At 41.1% G+C, this 26732-nt stretch overlaps 1 protein-coding gene across 2 annotated transcripts in view; it reads right to left on the bottom strand.

Annotated features, from left to right (window-relative positions):
• Positions 1-10788, bottom strand: part of rgs17 (regulator of G protein signaling 17) — a 43985-nt gene extending 33197 nt beyond the window's left edge. Inside the window, exons 1-2 of one of the 2 annotated variants that reach the window (XM_041859416.2) lie at positions 10638-10788; positions 920-1054 (exon numbers count right to left, since the gene is read on the bottom strand). In XM_041859416.2, the coding sequence (XP_041715350.1) occupies positions 920-922 (3 nt within the window). In that variant the 5' untranslated portion in view covers positions 923-1054; positions 10638-10788. The remainder of the gene's footprint in view (positions 1-919; positions 1055-10637) is intronic. The other variant, XM_041859417.2, reaches the window with a different exon arrangement.
• Between the last annotated feature and the right edge of the window lie 15944 nt (positions 10789-26732).

The raw sequence follows: 26732 nt of genomic DNA, 5'->3' as shown, positions 1-26732 counted from the left end.
CGTCAAAGTGGAATTATATTTTTCGAAATCTTTACAAATTAACTAAAAATGAAAAGCTGAAATGTCTTGAGTCAATAAGTGTTCAACCACTGTTATGGCAAGCCTAAATAAGTTCAGGAGTAAAAATGTGCTTAACAAGATGCATAATAAGTTGCATGGACTCACTCTGTGCAATAATAGTGTTTAACATGATTTTTGAATGACTACCAGTATATGTTCCTGAGTGGCCGAGTTCCAGGAAAATCTATGGCAAGACCTGAAAATGGTTGACAAGCAATGATCAACAAACAATTTGACAGAGCTTGAAGAATTTTGAAAAGTATAACCCAGAAAGACTCACAGCTTTAAATCGCTGCCAAAGGTGCTTCTACAAAGTATTGACTCAGGGGTGACATTTCTGTATTTCATTTTCAATAAATTTGTTACAATTTCTAAAAACATGTTTTTCACTTTGTCATTATGGGGTATTGTGTGTAGATGGGTAAGAAAAAAAGTATATTTAATCCATTTTGAATTCAGGCTGTAACACAACAACATTTGTAATAAGTCAAGGGGTATCAATACTTTCTGAAGGCGCTGTAGAAGCCTGTCTCTAATAAGCGCCTGTTGTGTTCAGCGATTTAAGCAAATAAACGCCCGGGCTATTAATTGAAGTTTTACGGTAGTAACACATTGAATTTCCTTAAATGATGGACGGATACATGTACGGATCAAACTTTATGAAACTTAACAGTCACATTCACTACTATAAGGTAAAAGGAATCTGTCCTAAGTAACCTGACATAAGAATTAGTCAGTTGCTTCCACAGACAGACCAGGCAGGTGAATCATGGCGTTGAGGTAAGTGGTTGATTGAACTTGAGTGGGCTCAGAAGTAAAGCACTAGGGTGTGTCTACATGGTAGTATTGTTGTTCTCACCATCCCTGATGGAGGGCCAGGAGGTGAGGAGGGATAAGGAGGACAGCAGTTTCCGCCTGGGTCTCAGCAGAGTTCAGGGACTCAGTGGGTGGACCATTTGCAGTGTTGAGCGCAAGGGGAGCAACAATATAACATCTGAAAAAAACAACAGCGAAATACAGTGCATTGTAATATTGTACAGACAGACAGTGGGTTTATTTTAATCTTTGATCTTGTGCCACTAAAGCATTAGGCCAGGGGTGTCAAACTACATTTCTGGAGGACCATGTGTCTGCGGGTTTTCGCTCCTCCCCTGTACTTGATTAATTAAGGTAATTGATTAATTAGGAACTCCCCTCACCAGGTTGTTTAGGTCTTAATTGGACACAAATCGAAAGGAAACAACAAAACCAGCAGACACACAGCCCTCCAGGAATGTAGTTTGACACCCCTGAATTAGGCCTACTTTTCACTCTTTTTGGAGTAGCCTATTATATTAAACAAAATTGTAAAGTCCACCAAAAATCCAGGTCTGTCTCTTACCACTGTGCATAATGTAGGATATATACCAACAGTTTTCAAAAGTTACTTATGGACAGTATATCACGTGAGTTTGTGTTCTACAGTTTTAGGCCTTTAGGCTAGCTATAGCATGGGCCTATGTTTGTATATAACGACTGCAAAACTACTGCAAGCACATGACTGCAGAGGTCTAGATTGTCATCTCCATGACAACTACAAACAGAGACACTTCCTCATCTGGTTTCTAACATGGCCTGGGGAGGGCCACTGTACAGTACCCTGCCTAGCCGAGGTCTGTGTCAGAGGCTCAGGAGGTTCACAATAAAGACTTTATTCCATATACTCACAAGTCAAAATTAGCTCGGTCAGGAAACAGTGCCTAGTAGCCTAGGGAAGTCTAGTGGTCTGGGCCGATGCCTCCAGATTACATAGCCTATACCACTGCAGCATGGGTTTCGAATCTGGCCCACTGCTATTTCAGCAACCCTCTCCTCTATCTTTCCTCTCTAACTCTTTAATATTCAATAAACTAAAAATTGACCTACATGAAGAGTGGGACTGCCCCACTCCTTTACAAAAAGGAAGAAAAAACCCTAAAATGGTTCAGTCCGAACAGATGATTCACATTCCCAGGACCTCTCCTCAGTCCCAACAGATGATTCACATTCCCAGGACCTCTCCTCAGTCCCAACAGATGATTCACATTCACAGGACCTCTCCTCAGTCCCAACAGATGATTCACATTCCCAGGACCTCTCCTCAGTCCCAACAGATGATTCACATTCCCAGGACCTCTCCTCAGTCCCAACATATGATTCACATTCCCAGGACCTCTCCTCAGTCCCAACAGATGATTCACATTCCCAGGACCTCTCCTCAGTCCCAACAGAGGATTCACATTCCCAGGACCTCTCCTCAGTCCCAACAGAGGATTCACATCCCCAGGCCCTCTCCTCAGTCCGAACAGATGATTCACATTCCCAGGACCTCTCCTCAGTCCCAACAGAGGATTCACATCCCCAGGACCTCTCCTCAGTCCCAACAGAGGATTCACATCCCCAGGACCTCTCCTCAGTCCCAACAGAGGATTCACATCCCCAGGACCTCTCCTCAGTCCCAACAGAGGATTCACATCATTGCTTTCTATACAGCGAGTTGGTGGTGGTCTATCTATGGCTAGTGAGAGCGTCCATCTTCCAATTTGTTATCGCAAAGTTTGCGCATTCAAACCAGTTGTCAATGGTCAAATCGCTGAATGTCTCCTTACGTCTCCTCCTTCCATTGAAATTGAATGATTTACAGTAGTTTAGTCAGTCAAAGTGTTAAACAACGAGAATCCTTCATAAGTGAGACGTAGCAGCAACTTTTTAAAGTTGTGGTGGCTAGCCTAATTGAGTGTTCAATCACACTTCCAACCATCCATTGTGTGGGTCCGCTTAGTTAGCCAGTTCAACCATTTGGCTTAGCCAATGGTGATGGTGAAGGTGTGCTCATTGCTTAAAGAGAGGCGACCCCTCACACCCTTAAGAACTCAATCTAGAAATATGGACAGATAAACATTTCTCACATCTGGTATGATTTACTAATGTCAATAATATGCTAACCCATAAATAATTCAAAGTTACTGTAAGTCAGTCTTCAGTTAGGCTACTATGAACATTGATTAAAATCTGCAAAACGGAGAGCACATCCCATAGAATGGCCCTGATTGACTACCAAATGAAAATATAGCCTACTAGGCCTAGCCTATAGGCTTAACGTTCAAATGGCTATTCCTGTACACATCCACTTAAAGGGATAGTTTGGGATTTTGACAATGAGGCCCTTTATCTACTTCGCCAGAGTCAGATGAACTTGTGGACTTCTAGTCACTGCGCTAACGCTAGTTTGCATTGGCTCGTGAAACTACTTTTTAACTTCCTTCATACTGGACGCAGATACATAAAAATGGTATCCACAAGTTCATCTGACTCATTGCCAAATCCAAACTATCCCTTTAAGCCAAGAATTAATGAATGCTTCACCTTGAAACCAAGGCTCATCTAAATGTATCCTAAGTGGACATACAACCAAAGTGCATGCAACATGAAGTATGACTGTCTGTAGAGCGTTTTTAGGGGTGATGTAAGTAACAGGAATTGATTACCTGTTATTCAACTGGCTGATGCTACACTACCTCCTCAGGTACTCCTGAAGGGGTGTGGTCAAAAAGTGATTGAATTCATATAGAACGACCCACAAGTACATTTAATGCTTAAATTAAAGCACAGCCACATAGGCTACCTACAGAAAAGTTTTAAGTTCCACCAATTAGGCCCTCAGTTATTAGCCCGGAGGGACACTAAGGTTTTTGAATTTTTTTAAACATGTAATTGCCATTTCCTGCAATCTAGAGCAAAAAATTGCCTTATATGATAACAACTAAAGTAAAAAATAAAATAAATAAATCCACAAGGTGGCGCAGCGCCCCTCTTGAGGAGAACCCTGTATCGTGAATGGGTAATGTTGTGATTCATGTTGGCTTCAGCTATGTTTGAACATGATTCTGTACTAAAATCTTAGTCCTGGTATTTGGTCGTTTGGGATGCTGTCAGTTGTTGCATGTGTTATGGTTGTTGTAGTATTTTTAGCTAGTTTGAGTGCTAGATTAAAATCATACACATTAGGCTACATCCCATCAACTGATTTTAGCTAAATATCACCTGTGTCATATTTGAGCGCAGTTACGAAATACTAATTCGAGAAACCCATGGACGGCCTCTAGCTCTTGGCTAACATGGTGTCACCAATTTTCTTTCAAATAGACTGTATTCACAGAGGCTCAAGGGCAGGAATACATTTCGGGGAGGAAGTTGGAGTTTCAATGCTCTTAACGTATTAACATAAAGTTGTTTTCTGTATAACCTCAAAGTTAATGGTCACGCAACGCAACCCTAACGCTTTGTTCAGACAGACTTTGGAAATATGGCAAAGAAGCACAATGTTTACCTCTGCCCCCTCCCGATTCAGTGATGTATTCTGAGTAGATCAAGAGCTGAGGTTTTGGGGTGCTCTGCAATTCCTTATTGAAACAAATGACTAGCAACATCTAAAAGTCAAAATCACGGTTTGAATTAGCGCTAACATTACTGTATGAGTGATAGGCTGGCAGTTAGGCCTACTAGTCCAGGCGATGTGTGAAAAAGTTTTAATAAAAGCATGAAACTTGGTATACTTGCAAAGTTTGGTGCCCGGAACATTTTCAGCTATGGAGCCATCGCAAAAAACTTCTGCTGGCCGTGGAGGGAATTTTTCTATTCCGCCATAAACTGACAATGGATTTTCCTTCATATCTGCTGAACCAAACATGATATCACAGAAAAGTTTATGTCTACACCTAGGCTATGTTTTGATGGTCAATGATTACAATGGTGCCATACAACATCATAAATCTATAGATCTCTCATCATCACAGATCTCTAGACTTTGCCAACAACCTCTCATTGTGCATTTGCCCAACTCGTCTGATCTGGAGGTCTGAGCAGGACAGCCTCAAAAGATATAACAATATCAACAGCAATGTCAAATCTGCCAATCCTATGTAGGGGGCATGTTTAAAAAAAAAAACGTTATGGATGTTACATTGCCTGTCCCAATAAGAATGGCTGCTTCCTGGGCTTAAAGGAGATTCGCCATATCAACGTCTGCTGTAAGTGAAATTTCCTTTCGTAGGATACCCGGAGGCAGTCATTAATATCCGTCGGGTGATTTGTTGAGGATTCTTCAGTATATGACATCACTCTGAGCCAGGCCATAAAATTAACTCTGAGCCAGGGCATAAAATTAAGAATGTCTATTTCACCAGCCAAGTAGGCGGGTGGTCAATTTGCAGGGTTCTACAGTGCGAGCATCACAGTAGCATTTGTATTTTGTTTTTAAAGTCAAGTATGAGCACATGTGCGAGTTGTGATTTATAGCAGAGAAATGCTGCAGTAGCTGTTTTCAAAGTATTTCTGCCGTTTTGTTTCATAGCTGCTAATCACACAAAGAAATACCAATCTATAACCCACCTCACGCAGGAAAACTGCCTGGCTAGGGAGTTTTGTGCATTGTGCTGATAGTCATTTTTGGAGGCGCTGCGCACAGGCATAAAAGTTGGACAAATTTGTGACTGACTGGCTCGATCTTATGTAGCAAAATTAGAAATTATGTTTTTACATTAGATAAAAGTAGAGACTCAGAGCTAGAAAATGGTATATCAATACACTACAGTTGAGGAACAATGGGAAAGTAATTCTGCTTTGAAATTTGATAAACTTGTATCCCCACTTCTGAGAAAATGGCCCTTGAATGTTTTGGTACACCTACTGGAGAGCTCTTCTTTGTCTACACCCATTCAGCATCGTTCACACCCTCTTAAGCCTTAGCCCCACCCATCTCTTTAAGGATTCACACGTGAGGCCATGTGCTATACAGAGTGAGTACAGTAGTGTACTAAACAACCAAAGATTAAGACTAAAGGCTGGTTTATACTACGTATATCGACATGTTTGTAGACAGTTGTTGCAGTGACATCATAAATATTCTATTGTCATCTGACATCAAACTTGTCGTTATGAAAAAGTATAAACACAACAATGACAGGCTGCATGACATCAGCAGCCTGGTGGTCCAAAATAGCATAACTGGTGTATTTTAACACCAATAAACCCACCCGTTTAAAATGAATTAGGGTAACTATCAATCTAGCAAACCAGGCAACTAAAATCAACTTTCTAAACAATGTTTTGGTTCGTTTCTAGCTTGTTAGCTGGCTAGCCAGTACAAATAATGACCATAACATATAGCAGACAACATCTTAACTTTAGCTAATTTGTATTTGTTATTACAGGAAAATAAACTCTCAACAAGATCATTATTTACAAGTTAATGGCAAGCTAATTGAAGAAAATAGCTTACGGTTGTGAGTGTGACGAAATAAAAGCAGGGCAAAATTCTCTACCTGAGAATTTTAGAACTTGGACACTCTCGTTGGCCTAACGTTATATCCTAATTTGACTTTGGTGCAGGTCATGTTGTTCTTCACATTACCATCTCTGGTAAACACACACTAGATCAAATAAAATCTACGTTTATTTGTCACATGCACAGGACACAGGTGTAAACGGTACAGTAAAATGTTTACTTGCGTAGTCTTTTGTTTAGACATGTATCTAGCTACCTAAACAATGAACCATAATCCCAACTCATAACATTACTACCCTGCATTCATCTGCTGGTAGCTAAAGCTAACCAACTAGCTAGGTTCAATGTTAGCTAGCTAGCTAACATTAGGCTATAACTAGCAATGCAAAATGCTCTGAGAAACGAATAATATTACTACACAGATCATACACATAATGTTAGCTAGTGAGCCAGCCAGCTAACGTTAGCTAGCTAGCTAACAATACGCATTAACTTGCAATTAAAACGAGTTTGACAAAATTAGAAACGTATCATATCTGAAAATGTAGCTAGCTAGACTCTCTTACCCGTATATATAGATGAACGCTTCTCCCTCTCTGTCATGGATGCCCTTAGTTTGAAGATGTAATCCGGAGACCGGTGTTTTATACAACAGCCTTCTTCTGTGTGTTCTCTTTTCGACTCCCTTCGCATTATTTGCAATCAAATGCCAGAATTTTCTCCATCTCCTTAGCTATCATAGCTATTCCACCGGGACATTACACTGATTTCAAAACTCGGTTCAAAACAACCTTCCTTAAAGTGGCAGCTGAACATTTTGACTCATCTGATATTTTGGTTAAAAGACTCGGGTCACAAAAAAATTAAATGAAATTTAACAATATATCACATTACTAATAAATTTTTTGTTTTAGAAACATTAAGCATGGTCATCTGTTTTTTCAAGTAATTATGGCCCAAAAATATTTTGGCTGGTAAAAAATCTGAGTGGCTGGTGGATGGTGGATGAAAAAGTGAATTTTAGGCCCTGCTCTGGGCCCTTACCAAAATACAAAACATGGCGGACAATTTTTATTGCCTCGGATCTGAAACCTTCATTGACAGTTAACATAAAACAGAAATACGAATTTGACATTCCCGCACCCCAATAACATTGTCGCAGAGGAGGGCTTGCTAGCTAGTGTTTGATTCATATCAGCCATATCAGCCATTTTCTTATTAAACAGCTCCGCTAGCTAGCAAAATGCGAATTCGCAACGCTAGCTAGCTAATGTTAGCTAGACTCGGGAGCTCATGGAGACATAGACATAGGCTTCAGGAGCCAGCGGGTTAGATATGATTCCACCATGGACAACAACAACTGGCTACTAGTTTTCAGCCAAATATGTTCAACTCATAGCTAGTTTATCCAGTAACCACCGCATTTAGAAGGATAGCTACAGACTGAAATGTAGCTGGCTAGCTAGCATGCTGGCTTACACTGGCCATGCAGTAGCCAAATAGCTAGCTAATTGTAGACGCCAAAAGACACAGATATCTAGCCTTGGGAGCTCGAGCACACAGGCTACATTAGCCAACTGGTTAGACATGATTACACTACGGGCAACAATAACTTGCGACTAGTTTGTTTTCAGACAAATATTTTCAACTCTTTAACTTAGTTTATCCAATGACCACTGCATTTAGGATGATAGCTAATTACTGAAATGCAGCTAGCTAGATTTTACATTTTAAATGTTTTGTCATTTAGTAGACGCTCTTATCCAGAGCGACTTCCAAGAGCAATTAGGGTTGTGCCTTGCTCATCGACAGATTTTTCACCTAGTCTGCTTGGGGATTCGATCCAGCGACCTTTCGGTTACTGGCCCAACACTCTTAACCACTAGGCTACCTGCCACCCTAGATCATTGGCCAGGCAGTAGCCACTAACTAATCTTGGACACATTACCTATTCTTTGATACATTTGGGTTAACTTGCTCATATCAAGCAACACATACCAGACCATTTGTGGAAAGGTAAAAATAAAAATTAGTGGGCTCTTTTTTGTTTATATAAATCGGACAGTGAAACTAAAATAGATTGGTAGCTAGCTGGTGAGGCTTTCATTTATTTCCCAATTAATCTGCCGTTCAAGCTGAAGCTGGGTCGTTCGGTCAGTGCTAAGTGCTCATGCCGGGACACGAACAATCTAAACAGACGGCTCTGTAAAGCATATTTGTGACGTCACGCACACAAGAAGGCTCAACCAATCATCCAACGGGTTCTATGTCGAGACTCAAGAAATTGGAGAAGGGTGCAGCCCGCAATTCAGGGCGTTCCTGCATGTGGGCATTCCTGCATCTGCAGGAACCCCTCTTTATACTTCTATTGGTCAATTTTTAAGCTAGGACTCCAGTACACAGGCAGGAGGCAGGGACACTCCAGTACAGTGGGTGGCAGTAATGCACCATAACGTTGGATGCCAACATCCGATAAACCCCACAAAAGAAGAGGTGAGGCGACAACGGTAGCTAGCTAGGCCACCGGTAGACAGAGTACTTTGGCCGCGCCTGTCAGGCACTGTTTTCGCACAGATCTGTTAACAAAGGCAAGGGCAGGTAGCTAGTTAACTAGCTAGGACTCCAGTACATAGCAGGCGGGATAGGTAGCTAGCTAGATAACGATAGCTAGGACACCGATAGACAGTGTCCTTCGCCCCTGCCTGTCAGGCACTGCTTTCCCGAAGTTCTATTAACGACGGTGACGGTAGGTGTTCGGAAGGCGGGAGCATTGGACACTGTGTGCTAACTTGTTTGCGAGCTAGGAGGACTCCGGTACACAGCAGGTGGGAGGCAGGATAGGTAGCTAGTTAGCACACCGGTAGACAGTGTACTTCGCCCCGCCTGTCGGGCACTGTTTTCCCGCAGTTCTGTTAACGACGGCGAGGGCAGTTAGCTAGTTAGCTAGCTAGGACTCCGGTACACAGCAGGCGGGAGCCACACCGGTAGATAGTTAGTTAGGATACCGGTAGACAATGTCCTTCGCCCCTGGAAAGCTCAGATAATATTTATATATTTCCTTTTTGACCCACATTTGAATCGCATAGACAATCAGGGGAAATCCATAATATCAAGTGTCACACAAGCATGAAGGGGGGGCTTCATGCAGGAACCAATGGGATGCTCAAGGGGGGGGGGGTGTTCCTGCAAATACAGGAACGCCCCGAATTGCAGCCCGCAATCACACACTATTGTGAAATTTCCCCCACTTCATATGGAAGAAAATTTCGCCTCCTGTAAGGCCAAATTCTGGTTCAACCTTATCTACCTCCCCAGAGTCAGATGAACTTGTGGATATCATTTGTATGTCTCTGCATGCGGTTTGAAGGAAGCTGCTAACTAGTGCTAGCGCAATTGCTAACTAGAGTCAGCGCAATGATGAAGTCTATGGATATCTGCTAGCATGCTAGCAGATACCCATAGACTTCTATTAATTGTGCTAAAGCTAGTTAGCATTGGCTCGCGTAACGACCTCTTAACTTCCTTCATACTGGACACAGACATAAAAATGGTATCCACGAGTTCATCTGACTCTGGGGAAGTAGATAAGGGCATCACTGCTAAAATGCCGAAGTATCCCTTTAACCTTACACACACTTCTAACCTTATGCCTAACCTTAAATTAAGACAAAAAGCAAATATATTTTCATGCATTTTTAAGATAAACCGGTAGCCAATTTTGACTTTGTGGCTGTGGTAACTAGTGACAACCCTAGTTCGTTAATAGCAAGTAAACTGACTCGCTGCCAAATGAAATGCATTAAGAAATAATAGTTAGCTAATGAGCTGTAGTATAATCGTACATTTTAGAGCTAAATACCTTTTAATGCATGTTTGTCATAACTTCCTAAAGCATTCGCATCATAGCGGTCGTTGCCGGCTGCTCATCCTTTAGTGTTTTGCATGGTCTCTTTCTTGCAGCTGTGATTCGAAGCATCTGAACTAGCTAGCTAGCTAGCTAAATCATTGCAGGTAACGTCAGCTACAAAGACAACCTGATTCCGCATGGCAAGACACCACATGATAATGCAAAACCAATAGAAAGCTACGATAGTGGCTTATTGTCGCATCAACAAAACTACGAATAACACCCACTTTCTGTATAGCTAGCTAACTACCGTTAGACCGTTCTCATGTTCTGTGCTGCGAAGAAGAGGCGGCAGCTAGCTACTGAGACTAGCATGGCTAGTGCTAGCTCGTGGGACATTTAACATAAGAATATCCATCATCTTACCCTTTTAATTCTGGTTGTCAGTCGTCTATAGTGGTTACTTTATACGTGTTTTATGTTGATGCTTGTCAGATCGCACAGTAAAGATACATCCTGCCGTATAATCTCCATCGGCGGTGTTTTTCTTCCATCCGCCCAACTTCAGCACCCACACCGAAACAGTGGATATACTGCGCATGCGTGCTGCTGTCACTGTCAGCTCAACGCTGGCCAGGCTGCAGGGTGCGGGAAAGTGAGTTGCTACATTGATTTTTCAAAGATGGAGTAGTAATATTGAATCATTTACTGTACGTTTCCCAGTGTCTTTGCCACATAGATGGCCACCGTCCTCGGTTAAAAAGTCGCAATTTTGTAAACGGCGACGGTGGCCATCATACAGTAAATGATTGACACATGTTTCTTGTAACATTAGTGGTAATTTGTATGCATTATCAAGTAAAGAGAAAGTGGGCTTAGTATGTATGTGTATGTAGGTACATGTTTTGATGCCATGCAAGATCACCACTCTGTTTGACATGGGCCTTCAGCACCTTTACTTTTACACAATATGTTGTTTTAGATCATTTTTAATATATTCAATATATTCAATAATAATAATAATAATTTGGTGGGCGCTTATATGTGTATTCCTAAGCCATAATACATATAAAGAGTGAGTATCGCTGTCTTCTTCTAATGCTGCAGAGGCTTTAATTCTAATGTCACACATTTACTGTAATTTGTTGGCTGTTACGTTTTTTAGGGTTCTCCTTGGCACACCTTAATGTAGCCTGAAATACAGTTGCTAATTCTTATCTTACCCATCACTCTTGTCCTTAAAAATAATTTAAGTTTCTCCAATTCCTGCTTACGCCATTTGTTCAATACTTATGTCAATCTAAGTACTAGCTAGTTGTCGCTCAAGCATCTGAAACTAAAACATATGTTTGTGTATGGAATATATACAATACTTTCTCTGAGCCAAGATGACCAATTGTTAGTTTCTAACAAAATATGAAGTATTCCCACCTTTAACAGATTTTTTTTTTTTTAAATCTTCTTGTGTTTGTAATCCTTTGGATATTAAATTGCAATAGGAATAGTCATTTTGTATCACCAACTGATTATTATAGAACACATTAAAGACCTGACATGAGCTTAAACAATCTTATCATGAAATGGATTCAGTCTTATAACACAAATTAAATAATACGAGTGACATTATTATAGAAAAAGAAATTATCTTTTCTCATATTTAGGTCAACAAGAAAAATAGCATTGCACCATAGAAGTACCCTCACAAATATCCACCATAAATGGGAATGAGAGTTTGTTCGCACTGGAGATAGAAAAGAGCCCTGTGTGTTTTCAAGCCCCTCCATCACACTTGACTTATTGTGGTTGCTGTAGTTGTCTAATATATGGGTATGAGGGCTTCAGTGCCAGTGGACAGGTCATGTCTAGATGGGATAAAGCTTTTGTCAAAAGTTGACTTTTTATTTTATTTTTCATAACCCTAACCCTTTTCCTAACCTTAACCTAATTCTCCTAACCTGTTACGTTAATTCTCCTAACCTGCTGCGTAAATTCTCTTAACCTACTACAAAAAGAACATTTTGACAAAAGCTGTATCCCTTCTAGACAAAATCCACCTTGTGAGAGATGGGAAGTGCAACAAATGTTTGCTCTTATCCTCCACTGGGAGGCATCAAATCCATGTTGCCTTCTAATTCCTGTGACTACAATGGGTGAATCATGCCTGTTGTTAAGTGGAGGGCAATATAAATTATATATTCTGAAAATTCATGGTGTTGCTGTATAATGTGACAGCAGTGACACATTCAATGTATAGCCTATTTCTTTTGTACAACTCGAAGAGGAAATTATAGAGGCATTATCATATTCTAAAATACATTTATAAGGCCTATTATAGGCTAAACAATACAGTGGTTAAGTAACAGTGAATGTCGTTTCATTATGCCCAGTGACATAAGAACATTAAAGACTTAGCCAACCTCTCCCAAACTGAGGCAACCTTCCACAAAGAGGGTCTTAGAACAGACGATAGACATGGTACAGCAAATAAAATAAACAAAGCACTATCAAAAGAAGCACAGTCCTTACCACCCAGCTCTACTGTCCTCCTTTTTACCAGCATGCCCTGCTCCAACAGTCCAAGCCTGGGAAGTCTACAGAAAGCTACAGAAGGTGAAAACCCGTAAGGCAGCGGGCCCAGATGAAATTCCAGGCAGACTAATAAAGGAGTTTGCATATGAGCTGAGCGCGGACCACTGGCTGACATTCTTAACTTATCTCTACAAGAGGGCATTGTTCCTGCTGAATGGAAAGAAGCTATAGTGGTCCCCTTACCTAAAACCAAGCCACCCTTCGCAGTGATATACATTTAGGTGACAACAACCAAACATCAGACATTGTTTTTCCATTGGAATTTGGTTGTGCTTTTAGATGGTTGAAAGCATAGTGATAACACATTAGAAATTCAACTAACTTTTGGCTGTCTTTTTGAGTGAGTGACTATAGGTTGTAATCTCATTGATCAACGTCACAACCAAACATTACCCAATTACCCACGTTGAAATGACGAGGTGTGCGCAGTGAGTAGTGTTCTTACAAACACTCCACTTTGAAGCACTCCATCCACACCAGAAACCCTCCAATATTTTTCACAGCATGTTGCTGACTTGTACAATGTTAAAACAACAGTAAAAAAAACATTATATCTCTCTTTATTATAAGATAATCACTTGACCTACATGATGTGTTTACTTGGGTGTAGACATAATATGATCCAAGGCCCAACATGACCAAGCAATAATGTGCATCGTTACCTTCAAAATATGTCTAACATAAGCTGTGAATGCTTTCTTGTCTTGTCATCTACTGTATTTGACATCATCAGAACATAAAAAGTAATGTGTTTAAGATTGATTCAACATGAAAATTAAACTACTACAACATAATGTTTAGTCGGCTTTGATATTTACTGTAAAGGTTGGGACATTAATATTAAAGACCGACAGACATCTGTTTCTCGACAATAACATCCATATAATAATATAATATTCCAGTCCAAGACACTACTCCACACCAACACACCTCCCAGTGTTGGCACTAGCTACACCTGATCAACCTCAGTCACCACCTGAACCACCAGCAGTGGGCTGCCATTCAGGGGCTGTAGCCGCAGCCTTCCACCTACCAATTACCTCTGCCTCTGCCACCTCACACCTAGACTCCTCCAATCCAGCCTCTGCCCCAGGCTCCTCCTCCAGCCTATCCTCAGCTTGTAGTGCCCCCAGCATGTGGTATATCCAATCCAACAACCCTACCAGGTAGAAGACCATACAGAACAACAGAGGGTCCAACATTCCCACACCTAACCAGAGAGGATGAATTTTGAGTGCTTGTACTCAATTATTAGCAATGGAATACAACCCTTTTATTAGAGTACTCGTGCCGATCCCTACCTTCAAGGAGATCAAAGCAATGGACCTTCCACCTGTCAGGTCAGGATATAGCCACGCATTTGATGACTTTGCCCTCTGTGTGCAAGCACTGGTTGGGCTCCTGAAAACCATGGGCTATCAAGGTTAAGCTGAGCTCCTGTGTGGCTCCCATGTTGAGCTTCTGTTGTAGAAACTCCCCCCTGAGCAGTTCAGCAAAATCAAGCATTTCATCTGTAGATCCAGTACAGGTGCTATATCCTACAACCTACCAGACTTCTCCGCCTGGCTCCTTTTTTCAAATCCAATCAATTTTCCATGTTGATTCAACGTCATCACTAGGGCTGGGAATTGTCAGGGACCTCACGATACAATATTATTATGATACTTAGGTGCGATATGATATGTATTGCGATTCTCATGATTCTATATGTGTTACGATTCGATACTGTAATTTTATTGCAATTTCATGCTGCAGAGGGACAAGAGAGAGCCATGAGAAAACGAGTTTTGATCAGTCATGGAAATAAAAGTGCTGAAAACAAATTGGCTCCCTATTTAAAAAGAAGATAGAGAACAAGCTATGAAGGAAAAATTCTGGAGTTTTGGTGCAGGTACAGTGCCTTGCAAAAGTATTCATCCCCCTTGGCATTTTTCCTATTTTGTTGCATTACAACCTGTAATTTAAATGGATTTTTATATGGATTTCATGTAATGGACATACACAAAATAGTCAAAATTGGTGAAGTGAAATTAAAAAAATAACTTGTTTCAAAAATCTATACAAAATATATAACGGAAAAGTGGTGTGTGCATATGTATTCACCCTCTTTGCTATGAAGCCCCTAAATAAGATCTGGTGCAACCAATTACCTTCAGAAGTCACATAATTAGTTAAATAAAGTCCACCTGTGTGCAATCTAAGTGTCACATGATCTGTCACATGATCTCAGTATATATACACCTGTTCTGAAAGGCCCCAGAGTCTGCAACTCCACTAAGCAAGGGGCACCACCAAGCAAGCGGCACCATGAAGACCAAGGAGCTCTCCAAACAGGTCAGGGACAAAGTTGTGGAGAAGTACAGATCAGGGTTGGGTTATAAAAAAATATCAGAAACGTTGAACATCCCACGGAGCCCCATTAAATCCATTATTAAAAAATGGAAAGAATATGGCACCACAACAAACCTGCCAAGAGAGGGCCGCCCACCAAAACTCACGGACCAGGCAAGGAGGGCATTAATCAGAGAGGCAACAAAGAGACCAAAGATAACCCTGAAGGAGCTGCAAAGCTCCACAGCAGAGATTGGAGTATCTGTCCATAGGACCACTTTAAGCCGTACACTCCACAGAGCTGGGAATTACGGAAGACTGGCCAGAAAAAAGCCATTGCTTAAAGAAAAAAATAAGCAAACATGTTTGGTGTTCGCCAAAGGCCATGTGGGAGACTCCCCAAACATATGGAAGAAGTTACTCTGGTCAGATGAGACTAAAATTGAGCTTTTTGGCCATCAAGGAAAATGCTGGTGCAAACCCAACACCTCTCATCACCCCGAGAACACCATCCCCACAGTGAAGCAGCTGTGGGGAAGTTTTTCATCGGCAGGGACCTGGAAACTGGTCAGAATTGAAGGAATGATGGATGGCGCTAAATACAGGGAAATTCTTGAGGGAAACCTGTTTCAGTCTTCTAGAGATTTGAGGTTCACCTTCCAGTAGGACAATGACCCTAAGCATACTGCTAAAGCAGCACTGGAGTGGTTTAAGGGGAAACATTTAAATGTCTTGGAATGGCCTAGTCAATGCCCAGACCTCAATCCAATTGAGAATCTGTGGTATGACTTAAAGATTGCTGTACACCAGCGGAACCCATCCAACTTGAAGGAGCTGTAGCAGTTTTACCTTGAAGAATGGGCAAAAATCCCAGTGGCTAGATGTGCCAAGCTCATAGAGACATACCCCAAGAGACTTGCAGCTGTAATTGCTGCAAAAGGTGGCTCTACAAGGTATTGACTTTGGGGGGGTGAATAGTTATGCACGCTCAAATCTTCTGTTTTTTTGTCTTATTTCTTGTTTGTTTCAGAACAAAAAATATTTTGAATCTTCAAAGTGGTAGACATGTTATGTAAATCAAATGATACAAACCCCCCAAAAATCCATTTTAATTCCAGGTTGTAAGGCTACAAAATAGGGAAAATGCCAAGGGGGTGAATACTTCCGCAAACCACTGTACAGCCAACTAGTGCAAAAATAATATTGCGATATTGTCAAAACGATACGATATATCGTCCTAAATAATATCCTGATATGTAACTGTATCGATTTTTCCCCCATCACTAGTCATCACATTTTATATTTGGGTTGAAATGGCATGGAAACAACGTTGATTCAAACAGTTTTTGCCCAGTGGGAAGTCAAACTCATTCTAGACCATTCTAGACCAGCCAAGATCCCCAAGTCAATGACCCTTTCAAGAAGGCGGCTGTTGTGTCCTCACCCCTAACCTCTGGCCACATATTCTCCAACAAATAAAAGGTATTCACTTCGTCAGTAACGTACAACATGGAAAGGAAAAACAGAATGGCCGCCCCATGCATTCACTAACAGGATAAGGAATTCTGGAGGGAAAAACGGTTGCTTATGAGCAGAGTGGGAACTGGTGTGGTGAGTGGCAAGGGAGGGGTGTGGCCAGAGGTTAGGGGTGAAGACATAAACCTTCAATAGAAAAACATTGTGTAGTGTAACCAGAGAATGAAGAGGAAGCGAGACACCCCACTCTCTGTTTTTTCTGGTTCAACAAAAGTCAATGAACTAAGTAGACCAGACCCAGCTGCTATTGCATTGGTGTCTATGGGAAATCCACCCCGTTAAGTAGACCGGAACTGACCATTTATTTCAATGGTAAACGGCCTGAGTGAACTATAGTTGAAGTCGGAAGTTTACATACACTTAGGTTGGAGTCATTAAAACTCGTTTTTCAACCACTCCACAAATTTCTTGTTAACAAACTATAGTTTTGGCAAGTCGGTGCATGACACAAGTAATTTTTCCAACAATTGTTTACAGACAGATTATTCACTTATAATTCACTGTATCACAATTCCAGTGGGTCAGAAGTTTACATACACTAAGTTGACTGTGCCTTCAAACAGCTTGGAAAATTCCAGAAAATTATGTAATGGCTTTAGAAGCTTCTGATAGGCTAATTGACATAATTTGAGTCAATTGGAGGTGTACCTGTGGATGTATTTCAAGGCCTACCTTCAAACTCAGTGCCTCTTTGCTTGACATCGTGGGAAAATCAAAAGAAATCAGCCAAGACCTCAGAAAAAAAATTGGTTCATCCTTAGGAGCAATTTCCAAACGCCTGAAGGTACCACGTTCATCTGTACAAACAATAGGACGCAAGTATAAACACCATGGGACCACGCAGCCGTCATAGCGCTCAGGAAGTAGACGCGTTCTGTCTCCTATAGATGAACATACTTTGGTGCAAATCAATCCCAGAACAACAGCAAAGGACCTTGTGAAGATGCTGGAATAAACAGGTACAAAAGTATCTATATCCACAGTAAAACAAGTCCTATATCAACATAACCTGAAAGGCCGCTCAGCAAGGAAGAAGCCACTGCTTCAAAACCACCATAAAAAAGCCAGACTACGGTTTGCAACTGCACATGGGGACAAAGATCATACTTTTTGGAGAAATGTCCTCTGGTCTGATGAAACAAAAATAGAACTGTTTGGCCATAATGACCATCGTTATGTTTGGAGGAAAAAGGGGGACGCTTGCAAGCTGAAGAACACCATCCCAACCGTGAAGCACGAGGGTGGCAGCATCATGCTGTGGGGGTGCTTTGCTGCAGGAGGGACTGGTGCACTTCACAAAATAGATGGCATCATGAGGAAGGAACATTATGTGGATATATTGAAGCAACATCTCAAGACATCAGTCAGGAAGTTAAAGCTTGGTCGCAAATGGGTCTTCCAAATGGACAATGACCCCAAGCATACTTCCATAGTTGTGGCAAAATGGCTTAAGGACAACAAAGTCACAGTATTGGAGTGGCCATCACAAAGCCCTGACCTCAATCCTATAGAACATTTATGGGCAGAACTGAAAAAGCGTGTGCGAGCAAGGAGGCCTACAAACCTGACTCAGTTACACCAGCTCTGTCAGGAGGAATGGGCCAAAATACACCCAACTTATTGTGGGAAGCTTGTGGAAGGCTACCTGAAATGTTTGACCCAAGTTAAACAATTTAAAGGCAATGCTACCAAATACTAATTGAGTGTATGTAAACTTCTGACCCACTGGGAATGTGATGAAAGAAATAAAAGCTGAAATAAATCATTCTCTACTATTATTCTGACATTTCACATTCTTAAAATAAAGTGGTGATCCTAACTGACCTAAGACAGGGAATTTTTACTTGGATTAAATGTCAGGAATTGTGAAAAACTGAGTTTAAATGTATTTGGCTAAGGTGTATGTAAACTTCCGACTTCAACTGTATCTTAATTTATCCACCATCTTTGGTGTAACTCATAGACAGTGGTGTAAAGTACTTAAGTAAAAATACTTTTAAAATACTATAATATAATATAATATGCCATTTAGCAGACGCTTTTATCCAAAGCGACTTACAGTCATGCGTGCATACATTTTTGCTACTTAAGTAGTTTTTTGGGGTATCTGTACTTTACTTTACTATTTATATTTTTGACAACTTTTACTTTTACTTCACTACATTCCTAATGAAAATGATGTACTTTTTACTCCATACATTTTCCATGACACCCAAAAGTACTCGTTACATTTTGAATGCTTAGCAGGACAGAAAATGGTCCAATTCACACACTTATCAAGAGAACAACCCTGGTCATCCCTACTGCCTCTGATCTGGCGGACTCATTAAACACAAATGCTTCATTTGTAAATTATGTCTGAGGGTTGGAGTGTGCCCCTGGCTATCCGTAAATAAATAAAAACATGACAATTGTGCTTTCTGATTTGCTTAATATAAGGAATTTTAAATTATTCAGACTTTTTCTTTTGATACTTAAGTATATTTTAGCAATTACATTTACTTTTGATACTTAAGTATATTTAAAACCAAATACTTTTATACTTTTTCTCAAGTAGTATTTTACTGGGTGACTTTCACTTTTACTTGAGTCATTTTCTATTAAGGTATCTTTACTTTTACTCAAGTATGACAATTGGGTACTTTTTCCACCACTGCTCATAGAGATCATATTAAAGTAATAGTATTATAATTCCTAATTCTATGTTGTAACTAACTAATACATAAATAGCCTAGGAAAGATGCACAACACATGATGTTTCTGGTTGTCATAAATACATTGATTTGATTGATTGGACTGGCCTGAAATGACCTTTGATGGACTAGCCTGAAATGACCTTTTAATGAGACGAGAACAGGAGGCCACTTGTGATTTGCATTGAAAAGGATAATAGTTCACTGACATTACTGTCTTCTGAAAACAGGAAAGTGTGTCAAATAAGTTATTAACTTTCTCAATAGCCAAACAATAATCAAACCATTATTAGACCATTGTATTTACGGTAGGATATGCGGCAAGTAGGGTAAAAGCATTTGTTGCTTCTGTCGAGAAAACATAAGTTAAATGTTTTCCTTGTCTTGTAAATATAACGAAGGTGGTTTGGAACAACGCCTGCATGATGAGTAACCTTGCTTCATCACACGAGCAGGTGCTCAGGAGACCGGCATTCAACCTGGCTTTGAAAAAGGTTTTGCAAATGTATAAAAATAAATAAATAAAAAACCTTATTTACATAAGTATTCAGACCCTTTGCTATGAGACTTGATATTGAGCTCAGGTGCATCCTGTTTCTATTGATCGTTCTTGAGATGTTTCTACAACTTGATTGGAGTCCACCTGTGATAAATTAAATAGTTGGACATGATTTGGAAAGGCACACACCTGTCTATATAAGGTCCCACAGTTGACAGTGCATGTCAGAGCAAAAACCAAGCCATGTGGTCGAAGGAAGTGTCCGTAGAGCTCCGAGACAGGATTGTGTCGAGGCTCAGATCTGGGGAGGGTACCAAAAAAGTTCTGCAGCATTGAAGGTCCCCAAGAACACAGTGGCCGCCATCATTCTTAAATGGAAGAAGTTTGGACCCACCAAGACTCTTCCTAGAGCTGGCCGCCCGGCCAAACTGAGCAATCGGGGGAGAAGGGGGAGAAGGGCCTTGGTCAGGGAGGTGACCAAGAACCCAATGGTCACTCTGACAGAGCTCCAGAGTTCCTCTGTGGAGATGGGAGAACCTTCCAGAAGGACAACCATCTCTGCAGCACGCCACCAATCAGGCCTTTATGGTAGAGTGGCCAGACGGAAGCCACTCCTCAGTAAAAGGCACATGACCGACTCTGAATGTCCTTGAGTGGGCCAGCCAGAGCCCGGACTTGAACCCAATCGAACATCTCTGGAGAGACTTGAAAATAGCTGTGCAGTGACGCTCCCCATCCAATCTGACAGAGCTTGAGAGGATCTGCAGAGAAGAATGGGAGAAACTCACCAAATATAGGTGTGCCAAGCTTGTAGAGTCATACCCAAGAAGACTCGAGGCTATAATCACTGCCAAAGGTGCTTCAAAAAAGTACTGCGTAAAGGGTCTGAATACTTATGGAAATTTGATATTTCTGTTTTTTATTTTTAAATAAATGTGCAAAGATTTCTAAAAACCTGTTTTTGCTTTGTCATTATGAGGTATTGTGTGTAGATTGATGAGGGGAAAAAAACAATTTAATCCATTTTAGAATAAGGCTGTAATGTAACAAAATGTGGAAAAAGTGAAGCTAGGCTTTATCTCCTAACACAGTCTTGTTGTGGACAGGAGATACAGGTTCTAACACTGGTCGGTCTCCATTTGGCAAATCTGACCATAACTCTGTCCTCCTGATTACTGCTTATAAGCAAAAACTCAAACAGGAAGTACCAGTGTTCCGCTGAATACGGAAGTGGTCCAATGAAGCGGATGCTAAGCTACAGGACTGTTTCGCTAGAACAGGCTGGAATATGTTCTGGGATTCATCCGATGGCATTGAGGAGTTTACCACATCAGTCACCGGCTTCATTAATAAGTGCATCAACGACATCGTCCCCACAATGACCGTACGTACATATCCCAACCAGAAGCCATGGATTACAGGCAACATCCGCACTGAGTTAAAGAGCTGCCACTTTCAAGGAGTGGGACACTAATCCGGACGCTTATAAGAAATCCCGCTATGCCCGACAAACCATCAAACAGGAAAAGGGTCAATACAGGACTAAGATAGAATCCTGCTACACTGTCTCTGACGCTCGGATTACATCACGGATTACAAAGGAAAACCCAGCCGCGAGCTGCCCAGAGATGCGAGCCAACCAGAAGAGCTAAATGCCTTCTATGCTCGCTTTGAGGATACCAACACTGAAACATGCATGAGAGCACCAGCTGTTCCCGGGGACTGTGTGATTACGCTCTCCGTAGCCGATGTGAGTAAGACCTTTATACAGGTTAACATTCTAAAGGCCGCAGGGCCAGACGGATTACCAGGACGCGTATTCAGAGCATGTGCTGACCAGCTGGCCAGTGTTTTCACTGACATTTTCAACCTCTCCCTGACACAGTCTGTTATACCTACATGTTTCAAGCAGACAACCATAGTCCCTTTGCCCAAGAATGCCAAAGTAACCTGCCAAAATGGCTATCGCCCCGTAGCACTCACATCTGTAGCCATGAAATGCTTTGAAAGGCTGGTCATGGCTCACATCAACACCATCATCCCAGACACCCTGGACCCACTCCAATTCGCATACCACCCCAACAGATTCACAGACAACACAATATTTATTGCACTCCACACTGCCCTTTCCCACCTGGACAAAAGGAACACCTACGTGAGAATGCTGTTCATTGACTACAGCTCAGCGTTCAACACCATAGTGCCATCCAAGCTCATCACTAAGCTAAGGACCCTGGGACTGAACACCTCCCTCTGCAACTGGATCCTGGACATCCTGACAGGCCGCCCCCAGGTGGTGAGGATAGGCAACAACACATCCGCCACGCTGACCCTGAACACGGGGGCAACTCAGGGGTGCGTGCTTAGTCCCCTTCTGTACTCCTTTGTTCACCCACGACTGTGTGGCCGCGCACGACTCCAATACCATTATTACGTTTGCCAACGACACGACGGTGGTAGGCCTGATCACCGATGACGATGAGACAGCCTAAAGGGAAGAGGTCAGAGACCTGGCAGTGTGGTGCCAGGACAACAACCTCTCCCTCAACATCAGCAAGACAAAGAAACTGATTGTGGACTACAGAAAATGAAGGGCAGAGCATTCTCCCATTCACATCGATGGGGCTGTAGTTGATCGGGTCGAGAGCTTCAAGTTCCTTAGTGTCCACATCACTAAGGATCTATCATGGTCCAAACACACCAACACAGTTGGGAAGAGGGCACGACAACGTCTCTTCCCCCTCATGAGATTGAAAAGATATGTAAGGGGCCCTCAGATCTTCAAAAAGTTATACAGCTGCACCATTGAGAGCAACTGTTCCCTCTGCTACCGCGGTACCAGAGCACCAAGTCTGCGACCAAAAGGGTCCTGAACAGCTTCTTTCCCCATGTCATAAGACTGCTAAATCGCTAACAAAATGGCTACCCATATCTGAGTTGACCTTTGTGTTTTATTATTGTTTTTGCACTGTCTCAATGCACACTCACAGGGCCCTACACATTACATACACTGATACTCTAACACACAAACAAACACGCAGTCCATCATTTGCTCACACACATAATATGCACATACACTTATACTGACTGTACACACACACACCCACTCCACTCACATACAATCATCAAATACACTGCTGCTACTCTGTTTATCATATATCCTGATGCCTAATATGGTACTGGAACTGACCATGTGTATAGTATGCTTACTTACTTTATCGTGTTCTTCTTATTTCTTATTTTTTATTTTTGTATCTTGTGTGTTTTTGTTCTACCTTGTTATTTTTAGTATTACATTGTTATTGATTACTGCATTGTTGGGGTTAGAGCTTGCGAGAAAGGCATTTCACTGTATGTGACATTGAAACTTGAAACACACTCACACATACTACACTGACACTCCAACACACACATACTCTCTCTCTCTCTCTCTCTCTCTCTCTCTCTCTCTCTCTCTCTCTCTCTCTCTCTCTCTCTCACACACACACACACACTCACTCACTCACTCACTCACTCACTCACTCTCTATCTTTATCTGTCTGTCTATCTGTCTCTCTCGCTCTCTCTCTCTCTCTGAAAGTGGCACAAATGAATAATACATCAGACCTTGTGTTAATGCAACACATAGATTTGAAAAGGCTAGTCTCGAACCTGAGGAGAAAATCTGAAAAAATAATTGCATATCAGAAGGATATGCATATGAAAGCATGCAGTGTGTCCTCAATAATAAATTATGCCCTCACCATTATGGTACATGCCCTATGATGAAAAGTGTCTCTATTAATGAGATGTAGGACGTTTCGAGTGATCATTATGTAAACGGGCTTCACACAGAACATTTTAATGTTGTTAAGGCCAGGATTTGAAGACATTGGGGGCTTATCCCAAAGCCAGTAGGGGGGTCTGGAGGCATTCTCCCCCGGCAAAAAAAAGGTATTTCAACAGCTGGTGCACTTTGAGATGAACATTGAGAGATTAGAACATTAAGAGATTCGATATTTGTCCGTTAACTTGCACCTTTCCACCTGCCACAGCAGACACTATCTACTCTCTACTCTGGAACACATCTACAGTGTATTGCCAAAAACCACTCAAGAACTTCAAACATAGACTCTGACCTGTCCAATGAGCCAAAATGATTAAAGAATCCCACAGTACCCAAACACCCTCTCTCTCTCACACACACACACACACACACTCACACTCACACACACACACACACACACACACACACACACACACACACACACACACACACACACACACACACACACACTGTGCAGTAACTAGAATTGAGCAGCTTTAAGTGATACAGTCTACTGTGTGCTCACCCCTCCTCTGCCTCTCTCCATCGCTTTCTCTGTGTCATCTGTTGCTGTCTCTCTTGTCTGCCCCCTTCTGTTGCTGTCTCTTAGTATTCTATGTTGCTATCTCTTGTCAAACCTTCTCTCTCATCCTATCCTGGTAGTAAAAAGTGTAAAAGTAAACAATTGTTGTAACAGTAATATCACAGGCTTTTTCACCTCACCTACAAATTCTTTGTAAACCATATTTTACTTTTCCACTCTTTGTATTTCACCTCTTATAATTTGTGCAAATAAATTAAACTAATTAGAATCTATAGAGCAGCTTAAAGTGATACAGTCTACTGTGTGCTCAATCCACCTCTGTTCTCTCTCCATCTGCCCTCTTCTGTCCCTTTCTCTGTGTCTTGTCTGTTGCTGTCTCAGGTTCTTGTTTGTTACTGTCTCCTTTGTCTATCCTTCTGTTAGGGCCTGTTCTGTTCTTCTGGTGTCTCTCTCCATCATATCCTATTCTACTGTTGCTGTCTCTGTCTTGTCTGTTGTCTCTCCATCATATCCTACTCTTCTGTTGCTGTCTCTGTGTCTTGTCTGGTGTGTCTCTTTAGTTTTGCAATCCAAAATGGTCAAGGGTATACTGGGGTAGCTTTACTTATTTTGGGCCAGTGTCTGAGTCTCCTAAATCATCCTCTTCCCTACCATTTGCCCCTGGCTGCTGCTGTTCTAATTGCTCCACTGGTCTGCTGTTCTCATCTGTCATCATCCTTGGCTCATCTGAAAAGTAGCAAGGTAGAGGTGCAACATGTCATTAGTTAGTTTTAAAGGGTGAATGCACTTCCTGATTTGGCCTTGTTTTAGATTTGGTTCATTATGAAATGCTAGCGGCCATGAGTAAATTCAAATGTGAGTTGGTTTCTGGGTGTGGTTTGAGTTAGCCAAATTATTTAGCCATTTAGCTTCAGCTGGCTGGTGTGCGACCTGACTTTAGATTGCCTATTGCTGGGGTGAGCTAGGGACCGTTAATAAATTACACAATGTAAATTAGACAATATTTTCATGTTGCACACCTTTTAAGTTTTCTCATTAAATGCTTTCAATATTTGTATATGAATTTCTACAATTTATAGTTGGTTTGAGGTTTTTAAGTCATTGAAATTTGGAGCTAGCCCCATAGGGATATTCAAAGTCAACCCAAATTTACCATAGGCATTACGATCGAGTCGCGTATAGCTGCACTCCGAATTGATATTTACTTGCGTGCTGCCTGCTATGGGCATGCACAGTTTATTGTAGTGTTAATTTTTGTCATAAAAATGTGTCAGTAAAACATTTTTTTTATACTGCATAGCGCAAGTGATGTGTGGTTATGGAAACTCATATCAGACTGAAATGTAAAAAAAACATTTCATCAAAAGGTTTGGGACTAATGACGCCACGGGTTAAGGCACAAAGAGAGCAAATGGGAGGTTGCAAAATGTGTTTCACTACTTTGTGAGTCATGTTGTCATGTATTGAACTTGCTTGCTCCAAAATAATGAATAAATGTTAAAAACAAAGTGCTGGTGCCCTCGAATTGGTAAAAACTATAAGGTTTAGATGACTTGGTATAGGTGCTCTTTGAAAAAAGTAGTCTATGGACTGGCTGGCAGTAAAACACAGGATATGATGGCCCCACTCAGTAAACCAAAAATGTATAACAATTATTAATGGAGCTTACTTTTCTTCTTTAGTCAAAATAGAAACTTGTGTGCTCCACAATAATTAATTAGTATAAACATTTATAATAATCTTTAGTTATGCAATACTCAGCAAAAATGTAACCATATTTGAGGCTATACAGTGTTGGTTTACAATTACATTGTTTGCAAAGAATGGAGTAAAACAAGCTTATATTTTGGGTTCTGACAGTTGAACTAAACTCATAAGGCATTTATAAGTTATATTATTCAAGAATATATATCGCAGATTGCCGTTTGTGCAATACATAATCCATCATGTGCTGTCACTTTAATCTACATGAAGCAGCAAGTAAGACAATATGAACGTTATTATTTTCATTTCTTTCTTTGAACACATTATCCTATTTCCTCAAGGTGAAAAAGAATCCCTGTGGTCATTTGCTGTGCTGCATTGTACATTTGTGAAAGTATTGCAAAGTGCAGGGATGTTGGTCTGTACAGCTGTGCATTTGGATATTTAAAGTGAAGCTTTAGGGAAATAAAAGTTTGATTTCAATGAAATCCATTTAGTGCTATAATGGATCAACAATTAGGTTTTCAGTTTTGTGGAGCTGTGTTTATATGGTAATGAGTGGGCCTTAGGTGCCAGCGTCGTCAAGGTGACAGCTTCAGACTGTAATTAATGTGAGATGTTCATGAACGAATAGCTACAGCAAAATGTGTTAATTTGCTTACTTAGAAATCAATGTTATCTTATATTTCTTTAGAGAGTTGAAAGATAATGAATATGCTGTATGCTAATTGCATTGTTAAAGGCAATGAAGGTGACTTATGTTTTAGTTTACTAAGCTTCCTTATATTCTCTATTCATAGACTTCAAACATATCCATACC

The sequence above is a fragment of the Coregonus clupeaformis genome, chromosome 31, assembly GCF_020615455.1.
Source record: "Coregonus clupeaformis isolate EN_2021a chromosome 31, ASM2061545v1, whole genome shotgun sequence".
In the NCBI taxonomy this organism is placed as follows: domain Eukaryota; kingdom Metazoa; phylum Chordata; class Actinopteri; order Salmoniformes; family Salmonidae; genus Coregonus; species Coregonus clupeaformis.
Note: the sequence above shows the minus strand (reverse complement) of the source record. Positions and strands in the feature narration are given on the sequence as shown.